We start from the raw sequence: 13,204 nt of genomic DNA on the forward strand, positions 1-13,204 counted from the left end.
TTACGAAGTCAGATGGCAGCTCTCTCGCTCGGCCTGCCATCTGAATGATGGGTGTCCCAATTAAGGGAGATTCCCCTCTCCGTCATCACAGTCAACATTAATTATTACCTCACCCTCGGGAATGAGCGCAAGTTCGCCCATTTAAGCTCTTACAACAACAACTGATGCTGTAATTCAATACCGCAAAGAAGCTTGAACTCGGCTTCCCTGGGATCGAACCAGGATTCGCAAATTGGAAAGCGATTGCTCTACCAATACGGTACCCCGGCAAGCCTGTTTTAAAATATTTTCTCAACTCTTTGAAACATTGAGGCCTATCATTTCTGTCTAGTTTTCAAACACTCTTCAATATGCAGAACTGCCGCGAACTCTCAGAAACTTTTAACGGGCGATAAACCTCAAGATTAGCAAGGCCACACTAAGTTCTGACAACTGATAATTGCGCCACAATTAAAAAAGGCCGTCACAACCAAATGAAATGAGGGTTCAGAAAAAGGTGACCAATTTGATAATTGAATGGCTCCAAAGCATTTGTGGGGCATTCCCCATTTTTGAATTGATAGGACCGAAACCATGATGAGACTGATGACAACACAAAAGAACTAAAATTATCGAAGCTGGAGGTCAATAAGATGGGAAAGTCGTGTTTGGTACCAAATTGTGCCTCTCAATGTGTCACCAACACTCAATTGTAAATCAATTTAAAAAATAAGTAGTTTTAGAGAATTGGGATTTTCCTCTACCCACCCTAACCTACCCTGTGGGCTTCCTCTGTTCGCTCAAAAGTTCGAGATGCGTGATTCATATCATTTGTGGGGCTAAAGAGAGTGATGAACAGGAGCTTCATTCTGCTAGTACGTAGGATTGCATTCGACATGTTTTAACCAATCCGCTTTTAAGCGGACCAATTCTAACAAATTAGTTATTTCAAAACAAGTAGTACTAAGACTAATTAGACACCCTTGCTTGCCTGCCATAATAACATTATTTTTCTGACTACATACACACTTGGGAAAAACAATTACTCATTTGTCCCCCTCTGATTTCTGCGCAACGTTTAAATCAATTTCAAATCCACCCTGTACCGATGGCATATTAAAAAAGTCGGTACACGGCGATGGAAAGGGTTGTCTATTTCTTTCGTAACGCACTGTACACACATGAGTTTGGTTTGCAGCCGGACCCCCCTTGGATTAGGAAGATTACCTTTTCTCACCTATTCAAAGCAAACTTGGATTATTTTTTTTTGTGACGGTTTCCTGACATCTTGATCGATTAGACACGTTCCAGTTTAGCAACTGCACTTTGTCAAGTTTGGAAAAGATCGTGGAATTATAATGAAATTTATTGCTCAAGACTTAGCCAGACCACGAGACGGTAGAAATAAAATGGCTTGGGAAGCAGACCAGCTACCTTAGGTTCAAACGAGCCGTAAGCATCTGGAGGAGAGTACCGTGCGAAGCCCCAAAGAGCTCACCCTCAACCACCAATTAACGAAAAGTGGTCCGGAACGCAGAGAGTGAGTGCATTTTCTGAAAAGTTCTTAAGCAAGTTGCAATCAGTCACCAACAGTCAAACTGCTCAGTAGGGTCTTCGCATTTGGTACATGTTGGTACATACTTGCACATACATATACGTTAAGCAACAAGTGACCTCTTCGTACATAGTGGACCTTTTCCGTGTGTTCTAACACAACATTTGAAATCGGCCCGCCAATGAATATCAAGTTGGAGTGTCATGTCTCCTGATATTATGCGATTCCTTCCTGCCCCAAAAAGAGTCACACGGGCCAAGGAGCCGTATTCCAATGCATATTGAATTGAAGGTCGAGGTGGAGATCTGTTGTTCTCGAGTGACGAATTACACATTTTTGCTTTCGCTTTCGCAACCCCATTATTTGAGAATACTTACTTATTCTCTCTTCAAGTAACCCAACCCTGCGTCAAAGAAACAAAAACAAACGAACGGAAAAAGAGATGACACGTACCTCGCGCTGAACCGATGTTTCTGGGTCTGAACGATTCGGGAAAGGAAAGAGTAGGCTTGTCAAACCGCGGCAAAGTACTTCGAATGAAATGAAGTTCCATTTGAATTCAAGCCAACCAAGGACAAAAAAGTTCCAAGCTGAGATTGGCACGTTCAATCCACTTGAATGGGATCAAAACGCATATAGCATCAGTACATGTTAGGCATTATGGGCATGTCAGTCCACGTGCATAGAGCATACTCTTACTATCATTGTTATTGTGTGCGTACTATGAGAGAAACATACTGTCACATTGTTGGCCAATGAATGCATCGTCCTTATGTCCAACTCAAAAGTCACTGAGGACTTCAAGAGTGAGAGGAAGGAGAAGGTGATGCATTTGGGGGCTTTACCCTGTCTAATCTGTTCCAGTCTGTCCACGCAACTAAACTCCGGTGGTACAGAACTTTTCAAAAACTCATTTCACAATTAGACCATAAGGGAAGAAAATCCAAAGTCCACAACGAAACTGAGTTCATAAAGGTTTTCCTCTACGTAATTCTGAATTTAACGATCAAGAACTTAATGGCTCATTGAAGAAATGATACTAACATCAAACAATTATTGTTATTTATTATTTGGCTTGCGTAAGAAATATAAGGGCATCCTCTGCATTTTGCATTCAACATGTCTTAAATAAACAACTTGAAAGAAAACATTTGACTTCGTAAGCTAACAAAAAAAAACGCCAATATGTCCGAAACCGAAAATTATTGCTTGTGCCATAGAGGGGCCTATAAATACATGATCTGGCAACGATGCCATTTATTAACGCAAATCATCCGATTAAGGAAAACTTACTTGGATCACGGTACGAGTTGGCTGTTACGTTAGTCTTTGCAACAAACACCCAAAATCAGGGTGCCTTGCTTCATTTTTGTACCGCTTTTCCATCACTAAATATCAGGTTCAATCCTGGTTGGTAGCTTGGTACTAAGTAAGAAAAATCTCCCAAACCTTACAGTATAAGCCTTTTTGATAACAGAGAAGCCAGCCAATTTGATTGGCTAGAACTGCCGAAAACGTGGAACAGAATTAATCCTAAAAATGTGACAGATCTGGCTATTGCCATGGGATACTCAACCATTCTCGTCACCATTGTTATGACAGTGGAGCATAATGGTTTGCTATTTGAAAAATGCCCCCCATCTGCTGGAAAATATGGAATACACAAAAGGGTAAGAATGTCGGAGAAAACTGTATCTGGCTTCAACCTAGCCAATGGGATAGATAAAACGGGAGACAACCTTCCCCAGTCAGTTTCCTGGCCAATACCCAATAAAAAGCTCAAGGCTCAAACTGTTTCCCCTCTGGCAGCCAAGCATTTCTTCTCACTCATATCTTTATTCAGTTTTCTGTCTCCTGGCTGTTCTTCTGCATGTACGTGCCTTCATAAGATAACTGAAGTTAAGCCATTCAACCCAACGGCAGATTTTTGATTGCTACTGAGATCACTATATGTATGTACCAACACTGGACTGGTAGCAGCACCCACTTTCATTTCATAATAATGTAATAATGTGCTATCTCTCTACTACGTATACATACTACGACGACTCGTACTTCTTTCCTTCGTACTCTATATTTCTTTTCACAACCCAATCAATACGGCTTCATCAATCTTCATCATCGTTTAGATGTGTTGGTTCAGGAGAAATAAAAGGTTTTGAAAGTAAGGTAACTTAGTAAGTGAGTCTCCCAGCCACCTCACCAAGGCGGTAGCAGACGCAAAGAAAATTGATATTCATTATGCCAATACAAAGGCAGTGACTGACGGTCGTGTGTTGAGCGGCCCTTTTCTCTTATAGGAGACCGCAAAAGTCGACCAGCGAATCCCGTTTGAGCGTTGTCAGTGGTATGTATGTGGCCTTGAGCCAAGGCACAGATTAAGTAACGGATGCTGTACTGGGAGTGGAGGAGGGAGGCAGTTCCTTCATTTCAAGATTTTCGAAGAAAACTCTCCAAATCTTATTAAATGTTCTCCAGAGCTTCTACATACAACGAGATGTTTGTTACTCAGCCGTCCACTTGACCTGAAATTGGTCGTGCTTGTTCTTCCAGGACCCTTACGTAACATAATCTACCCAGTTCTAGCAACATCCTTGAGCAGTAATAGAAAAGGTTTGAACATAGATACACGCCCAAGAGTATAGTTTTTCATTGCCGGCCTAATTGGATGTGTGTATTACCAGAAGTTAAGTTACTGATCCATGCCGTTACGTATCTCGTAAGTCTCGATCTGAAGACCAGAGTTTCTACTTACCGTCATATTGTCAAAGTTGGTCCTGGATTCGTTGATGATTTGGACTTGCTCCTCCCAAATAATGGGCGTGACATGGCGTACAGTCACTCTCTCCACGAGGTCTGCATTCTTCTTCTCCGTGTTAATCCACCAATTGCGAATCTATAATGAAATGACCAACACTTTCACACACAGATAAAACGTAAATGGGTGAAAGGGCTGGAGAAAGAGACAGATCAGAGAGATGGTCCACCAACGAGAGACTCGTAAGTGTTCATACTCTGACCGTCAGTACCTATCTTCCGATCGTCAATGCCCTTTGAATCAATCCACGGTCGAACAACCTGCTGGAATGAGTCAACGAACGTTCAACGCTAAATATGCAGGTTGGTTGGTTGTCTTTCTCGATTCACATATCCTGGTTTCCAAAGTACTTTTCTTCATTGCGGACCAAGAATGGTTCATTTATTTGCAATACTACCCAAGGCGGCAACCAGCAGAGCACCGATATGCAGGAGTTCAATCTGCTTTATAGGAATTCTTTAGGTTAAAAGGCTAAGCGGACTTATTTCTACGGAAACGAAACTAATTTTGTGGCAACAATCCGGGTTTTACCAGATCAATCCCACAACGAATGGATCAAATTCAAGAACAAAGGAAACGCTCGTTAGATTGGGTTCAAAGGCGATTATCTATGGGATCCTTCTTCTATTGTTGTTATTAATATTATTGTAATACTGTGGGCTGAGATCTCCAAGTCACCCAAGCCAGGCGATTTTTGAGGAATTGGATCCCCAAATATTGAGTCCAAATGCGAGCGCCTCAAGTAAACAATGAACTTGATCTTAATTAATCTCTCTCTCTCTCTAGTTCTCGGTAGCAAAAAGCTTGTTACTCTTAAATGGTCAAAACAAGAGCAAGATGTTGCCTGGCAAAGTACACGTACAACAACACTCAGTCCAACAAATGGCGTTCCTGTGCAGTGCGCTTGCTCTCTCCTTTGGGATCTACGTACGTATGGTAGTAGTTTTGGGATGGAAAAAGCTAGTCCCAATCCCGTGTTCGTTTAATGATATTGCAAGGCCTTGAAGAACAGAAAACCATTTCCCTTCTTACTCACGGTAGATTTGTTCAGAGGATTTGCCCATATGGACATTTCTGCCCATACAAGTGGTGTTGTGCATGTTTACTGTGTGTTGTTGGACTATTTAACAACAGCTTGAATCGTCTAATGCTCAAATCGAATCATAATTAATACGGCAGGTTAAAACATAAGTGATTTCAGGAAGACAGTGGCAAAGTATTTGCAGCATTGTTTCAAATACACGTAATTTTGTTCCAATAACTTTTCGGTAACGTCGATTGCTTGTTTCATACGGTAGATGCTGTTTTCGGAATGATCTTATATAACTTGAACAAGAGCGATCTTCCAAATATTAGGACGCAACATTGTTTGACAAGTACTTAAAAGACAGAAAGCTTCCCATTACTTTTGTTTGAGCTTTTCATTTCAGAAACAGGAGGATTCTTGTCAATCTGTCAGTTAGGCATCAAATCGACGATAATGGCAGAATTCGAGATAGTTTGCTCTCGAGTTATGTCAGGTCATTTTTTCATGAACATACAATATCATGTTCCAGAGTAGCCATTAAGAACAATCCACGTTGAAGTGTCGGATCAACTTCTTATCGTGAAAACATGTCCCTTAACGGCTCTTCCAATCATAATACCAAATGACGGGACTATTACGGTTACGGGACCAGTCTTTTCATTGCATAATGTACCCTCATTAAAACACATTCAGCGGACCATCAAGAAAACAGCCACAGACTTATAAATCACATACTACGCGACATGGCATTGAGATTTCCAAGACATGAACATTGAGCAGGGACTTGGCGTTAGTTTTGGCTGTGCATTTAGAAGTTCAAGTACCAACCCAACATGAAAGATGCACGTTCACGCACACCTACACACTCACATGTTCATATATCAGTGTACAGTACATACAACATACTGTGAGTGTACGTATATATACAGTATAGGTACGTACTATAGCAGCGCCAGTAAGAGGCATATTGACTTTTCGGATGTGGCAAGCACAAAAATATAGGGGTCGTGACATGCATAAAGACTACTACACTTATACATACTATAGGACCATGCAATTGCGCACGCATTCGTTTCGTAGTGTACCCTGGGTACTGTACAATGGAAGACTGTCAGACGGGTGAATAGCATGATCCCAAGTCAGGAACGCGTGCCCCTAAAGACACCAACACCAACAATCACTAAAATGCTCATGGCAAGGAATATGAATAAAACATGAAGTGGGATGTTTTACTTGTTTCAATCGTGGAAAATGCTCACCATTACTGAACATGTGTGGATCAACCAAACAAAATTGTACGGATTTTGTGGGTCACCCGACGAATGGTACAGTGGAATGCGGGAATAGATGGAAGGATGAATGAATGAAAGGATGGATGTGTGGAAAAGGCTAAATAATGGAGCTCGTTTGCCGTGCAACAAATGGCAATGAAACAGGGATCGTCTGACTAAGAACAGTTTGTCATACATGCCACCAAACGACACAGTAAATGAATGAGGCCAATTCGCCCTGGCCGAAAAGACTCTTCCTAATGAAACTCTAACAAAAGAATCATGATAACCTGGCTCTTTCGCAATTTCGAGACTCTTCCACAATTCTCCCTTATTGTACAGTATTGAGATGTTCGTATCAAATCATAAGGTTGTCCTTGCTGATCCGCAATGACAAAACAGTGTGTGTGTGTGTGTGTGATCGATTTTCTTAGGGCACTGAAATCACGATAACAGTGTTCCAGTCCCTCAGGGCCTTAGAGATCCTCAGTAACGATCATTCCATGCCATTGATTGGGAACTAGGATATGTACATATGTTAATACGTAAGTAGGACTGGTATGTACTGTGTGAGAGAGGTAATTAATGCCAATCACGAGAGACGCCATGAACGACCTTTAAATCAAGGGCCATGTCGATTCCGTTCGCAGCTTATCGATCCTAATCTAATTAGTCGTTCAACAATTGGTGTGATCTTGAAAGTGGCATTGAACCAATTCCCAGTTTCGGTTCTAAACAATAAGCAGTCAGTCAGCCTGACTCGGCCAGATAGATTGTAACTGAATGACTTACCAAAGCGGGTAATTGTCGAAGAAGGTCACGATAGGTCTTGCATGCCATGCCCTGTAACTCATCACCATCATGGTGTTGCCTCGACTTGGGACACATTAGACGCGAATCCGGTTGGCAATAGTTGCCCAAGGCCGGTCCCATTTGAGGGGGGAGCAAGGCTTCGCCTCGGAAGTACTTTCCATCTTCCCTTAGGTCCAAATTTGGGATTTGCATGAGATGGAACAAGGTGGGGATTAGAATATCCATGTGCTCTTCACGCCTCATGGTTTCTGAGTACTTGGGCCGCAACTCCACTGAAGCTTGACTGGTGAGTCTAAGAATAAGCCTCCAGGTGAGCACGTAGGCCAAAGTGTAAGTGTGAGCTGTCGTGTCCTCGGGCAGGATTATGGGGTCCCCAAAATCAAACTCCTGGAACAAACTCATAACCACGGGCTGGGTTCGAGCGAGCAACTCAGCGAACCGACGTGGAAACTCACGACAACCATCGCTTTCTGTGGCGGAACTTTGGGATTTTTCTTCGATTTTTTCCTCTTCTACAATCAATTTATCGATTGTCCTATAATTGATGAAACACAAACACGAATAAGTGCCACACGTCATGTTGCAACGAGTTACTAGGGCAATTCATTCTTAGCTTTGGATAAACTTAGTTTGGGACAAAAAAGAAACAATCGTATTTCACATATTCACTTGGCTTCATTCAAATCTCTTCATTGATTACCTTCCTAGCAGATGAAACGATGTCACTTGCAGGGGGCGAATGTCCGATGTGATTAATGGACTTAAATGGTTCAACAAGAATACGAGGTGATCCGGAAAGACACCGTCCGAGTCCACATCATCCACCAAGAACAATGGCTCCAGATGATGGCCGAATAATTGCTCATCCGGCATTTGTAAAAGAGCCTCAGAGAGTCTTGTGATTAGGTGTTGAGAACGATCTTTTCCCGAGAGGTCCTGGGTCATTTGCATGAACATGGCAAATACCACGGAATAGATTCCCTCGCCGAAGAAGTGCGCCCATTCTTCTTTCGAGTGATCTGGAACGAGCAAACCCGATTGGCCAGGATGGGCAAATATCTCCGCCACAATGGCCACCAAGTCCACCACATCCGAAGCAAACCCCGTGAGCTGAAGCAAGAACCAAAATAACCTGTCAAAACTTCTTCGCTTCTCTGTCTTCAAATGTACCAGTTGCCAGCTAGTCAGTAGTCACGCCATGCCGGAAACGAGGTCATTTTTTGGCAGCTCCACTTACAAGCATGTTGTCCGTGTAATTGGCTTGTTTACGACTCTCGTCAATGGATTGGATCCAAGAGCTAAGGGAGCACAAAATCATATCCCAATGGGATTCCTTCAGTTCCAATCGGCTCAACGGGTCTGAATCTGGGCGAACGTCTTCAGCTTCGGTCGTATCAGCTCGATGGCGGGCCAAAAGGATCACGCCACTCAATACATTGCACAATAAGCGCACCAATAACACCGAAGCCCAATCCTCGTTTTCACTCATAGCACTAAGGAGGAAAAGAATCCAGATAGTACAATCGAGTTGGATTGATGCTCATTATATCAGCGTATAAGCGGGGCACATGGATCAAAAACAAGTAGGACCTTGAGTGCTTAAAAGGGGGAAATTGAGATGTTGTTCCACCATGGGAAATCTAGGGCCGCATTACCTTGCAACTATAATTGGGAGACAAGACGACGCTAATCAGCATCATCAAAAATGTAGTGGAATATTTATGACAAGCTCTGTGCGAGCAAGCGAGTTTCCACGGAGGCATTGTCAAGCGCAAGGCATAAAAAATACAAAAAAGCGGGGCCTCGTCTTCCGACGAATACTCGGAATTAGTTTGCACAAATTTCAGCCATTATTGTGTGGAAGAAAAGAGCTGTAGAATTTGAGTGAGAAAGCGAAACCACCTTTCGACAAAGAAGAAAACGGGGAACTGGAACGCCTGAAAGTTAATGGCTTCTCAATGGACAAGATTAATGACCCCAGACCAATCTTCAAACATTACAGCGCTCTGAGAAACTGCCCAGTCAGGAGATTCAACCACCATGAAGTGCTTTCATGCTAACACAATACTCACATTATGTTTACAACGAGCAAAGCATCATCGCAGATAATGCGCTGAAGAATAAAACACTGGGAACCAGGGTCTTTCGAATAAGGAATTTCCTCATACTACTTAGTATTGGTGTCTGCAATTAGCCAAGAGCTCGACATAAGACACGAAAGGAATACTATTAGTGTCGTCCAAAAGAGTAAGCAAATCGTTTTATCTTGTTTCCGAGTTTAGGGTACCGAAAACTTAATCTTCTAAGCATGCTTGATGAAGTAGGTTCTCTTTAAGACCATTGGCTGTCAAGTGGAAAAAGCATTGGAGATCCGCTTCTGAGACCAAGTGCATGATAATTGTCGCACTTCATTCGATCAAAAACAATCAATCAGCCCGTACGTAATCGATGATTTTACATTTGCAGGTCGTTATTCGCATAACAAAGTATACATGTACGTATGAGGTCGGGATGAAATTATCTACCATACTTTGATGCATAGTGCATTGCTAGAACTAAGGCCAAATCTATAACTTGAATTGTCAGATTTACTACCCATTGATCCACACAAGAATGATAGTGGGATTTGAGCTTGGCTTAAAATCTTTGCCTTGGTACCAGAATTTCGAAATAGACACATTTGAACAATGTTTCTACTCTTTTATGAAAACTTGCTCTTGGCAAGAAAAGCGAGTCGTTTTTCCCAACCGGTCGAAATGAAGTAATTCTGGTGAGCTTAAAACTGACATTTCCAAACTGTTTTCTAGCTCTCCTAAAACAAGCCATGTTAATGATGCACACATTCAACGTGAACGGCCTCATACACTTTAAAGCTTACCGAGCAAATAAGAGTTTCTCCTCGTGTTTCTGCTTAAGCCTCTCCATCCAATCTAGGAAGCTTGTCACCAGGCTCTGTTCATCCGCTTTAAACCCTTGGGAGGATTGGCTTTTCTTCATGGAGCTCATCGCTATCGTCGATGTGCCTGTATTCTGGCTTGTTTGTGGTTGCTTGGGTTCCAAATGAGGGGATTCTCCTCTGGCCAAGGTATGAACGGAGGTACTGAGCAGAGCCAGAGAGGCGTACATCTCAACTGGCAACGTTTTACCGTGGCTCATTGAGGTTGTTGAATCATGGTTGGTCGTGGCTTCCATGCTCATGAGGTAACCCAATTCATTTTGGAAGGTGTTGATGGCCAAGTCTGATGAGAGGTCGTTGTCTCCAGGGGAGGATCTAGAACCAACGAATAAGACCAGAGGGATTATCAAGTAGTCTGTAGTGTCAGTAAGTTATTTGGATTGCAGAAACATCATCATCGCCCTCCTATTTTGATTTGATGTTATCGTACAACGAATGAAGACCAGGGTACGCTCTACTCACTTTTCGTTTTGCAGCTTGGTTAAGGCGAGGAGAACCTGCAAAAACAGAAAAGAAGGTTCGTGATGAGCAAAAAGCATCGGTTCAATATTGCCAAAAAGGCCTCGCGAAACACCGAAAAAAGTGGTCAGGGTAAAAAAAGTAGGGACGGAGATTGACATACTTGTGTGGTTTGGATACGGGGCTCAGTTTGTGCAGGACTAGTACTCATGCTTGTTCTCGCCATCATTTTCGTCAAGTTCAAGTCCCATTGGTCCCTTTGGGGTCCACTCAATAGATGACTGGCGAAATCCTTGAACGTCAGCGTCCATCCTTGGCCGCATTCCAATGATTTATCGAGTAGTCGAGAAATCACGGCCTGGACGCATTCTTGCGAAAGACTGCGGACAAAAACTTGGATCCGGTCCTCGGAGCACATTTTTTGCACGTGTTTCCGCTCGGGAGTGTTCTTCGGACAGACGAGGTCAAGATGTCCTGCGCGCAGTAAAATATGTCCAATAAAAGAAACCGAATGAAGATGTTGGCAAAAGGGTTCCACCAAATCGTCCATCTGACCAAAATCTGGACTTGTCCTCCAATCTTGATCACGACTTTTCCCGTCTTTAAAGTGCTCCTGGTTAGGATTGCCTACGACCTCTGTCACGATGAGATCAAAAAACATTGCCTCGGTCACCATCGATCGCAATAGATCATCACAGCTCGTTGACCCCGCATTGATGGTTAGTTCATGCAAGCCAGGGTCCAGCACAACCAAATCGCGTCCAGGCGATAGCGCCTCAATGAAATGGGGAAAAGCTAGTGTTTCACACGATTTCCACATTGCCATCCATTCTGAGGTGTCGGGTAACATCTGGGACAGAGTCTTTTGCTGCAATTTCCTATTGAAAGTTGTCTCCGCCAGTTCGTCGTCGTCGTCGTCGTCGCCTTGCTTTCGTTCTCGCAAAAGTCCCAAGAATTCCTTGCTAACGGACATGATGCCGGTCTCCAAAACGGGCCACTTCTTTCCTTGGACCATGGACGACAGATGAGTTCTCATGACTTGAGCCACAGCAGAGCAGAAGTGAGAGATATCACGGGTGCTCTCCTCGGGATTTAAGCCTTTCATTTCCATTTCCAGATTTGGAGTGAGTTGACGCAAAATGGTCCGACAACCGTGTGTCCAGACATGGCGAATTTTCCGTCGCAATGGACCTGACGAGGATGACAAGATATGTACTTTTATATATAGTATATACTTTTAAATTGGGCTACTCAATCAGTACGATGCGAACTCGGATGTCATGGTACTGGAAGTACGTAGACAAGCATACCACGATAAGACCATGTCGACCGTCTTTCTTCAAGACCAGGCAAGAGCAGGCCATCATGTCTGATGGCTTAGATATTTCACGGAAAACTTGGTTATTTCTAAGTTGACACTTGTTAAACCCCCTAATCTCTACTATTCTTTTTACGAGTCTAGTGATGGAGCTAAAAAGTTCAGAGTCTAGTTGAAGAACTGGCTAAAAGGGGCAAGGGCTAAGGAGGATTTGAAATCTCGCTCTCGTATATATGTACACAAGGCAAATAACATTTCCTCAATACCATTCGGCACCATTCGATACCGTTTGACAATGAGCCGACAATCCTGCCAGAATTTGACTGAAACCTGGTCCTGATCAACAAAAAGGAGACAATTTTCCCTTGTTCTCGTCTATATTCAAAGTTCCTTGTTAACTAATCACCTCATCTATCGGGGCTAATAAAGAGGTAAACAGAAAAATACTCATGCCACCAAAATACTGACAACAACTGCTTCGGTTGCATAAACACCGCCACTGGTCGTTTCTTCCCCATTGAGCAAAACAAAAGAGAGGGACAAAGAGAGACAGAGTGAGCGTTGTGTACGCACTCATGTGACAGGCTCCAAATATTTGGAAGGATCCTCTCGATACGATGAGGTAGGGAGACCAGGGTCATCAAGGTTCGTGAACCTCTCCGACGAAATTCAGCAGAAAGATAAGTGTTATTCTTGACGTACTCGTCGCTCACGTTTTTCTGGCTGAGGATGGTGCTTAACCGAATACTTCTCTGTTAATTTATCTCGCAGCACTAGCCTTATCAATAATTAAATTTGATCAAACCCTGCTTTGGTGCTTTTCCTCGTAGACAAACGACATTTCCCAGCCATAGTGAAAATTTGTTAAAGAAAAAGCCACGTTGGGAAAGTCTCAGTCAAAAGGAAAAGCAGGAAAAGCTTTTTTTTCTTTTACAAGGACCGGTTTTCAGCGGTATAAAGTTCACTCTCCGGCAGGCAGAGGGTACCAAACGCCACTATTAGAAATCT

At 42.9% G+C, this 13,204-nt stretch overlaps 1 protein-coding gene across 1 annotated transcript in view; it reads right to left on the reverse strand.

Moving 5' to 3' along the window:
• LOC131881094 (E3 ubiquitin-protein ligase listerin-like) overlaps window positions 1–13,204 on the reverse strand; it is a gene marked incomplete in the record, with an annotated part of 34,162 nt that overhangs the window by 4,148 nt on the left and 16,810 nt on the right. The window contains 7 exon segments of the mRNA XM_059227863.1: window positions 4,290–4,430; window positions 7,443–7,998; window positions 8,164–8,573; window positions 8,701–8,956; window positions 10,342–10,734; window positions 10,882–10,916; window positions 11,042–12,069. Coding sequence (XP_059083846.1) covers window positions 4,290–4,430; window positions 7,443–7,998; window positions 8,164–8,573; window positions 8,701–8,956; window positions 10,342–10,734; window positions 10,882–10,916; window positions 11,042–12,069 — 2,819 coding nt within the window.

This window comes from Tigriopus californicus, chromosome 5, assembly GCF_007210705.1.
Source record: "Tigriopus californicus strain San Diego chromosome 5, Tcal_SD_v2.1, whole genome shotgun sequence".
Lineage (NCBI taxonomy): Eukaryota > Metazoa > Arthropoda > Copepoda > Harpacticoida > Harpacticidae > Tigriopus > Tigriopus californicus.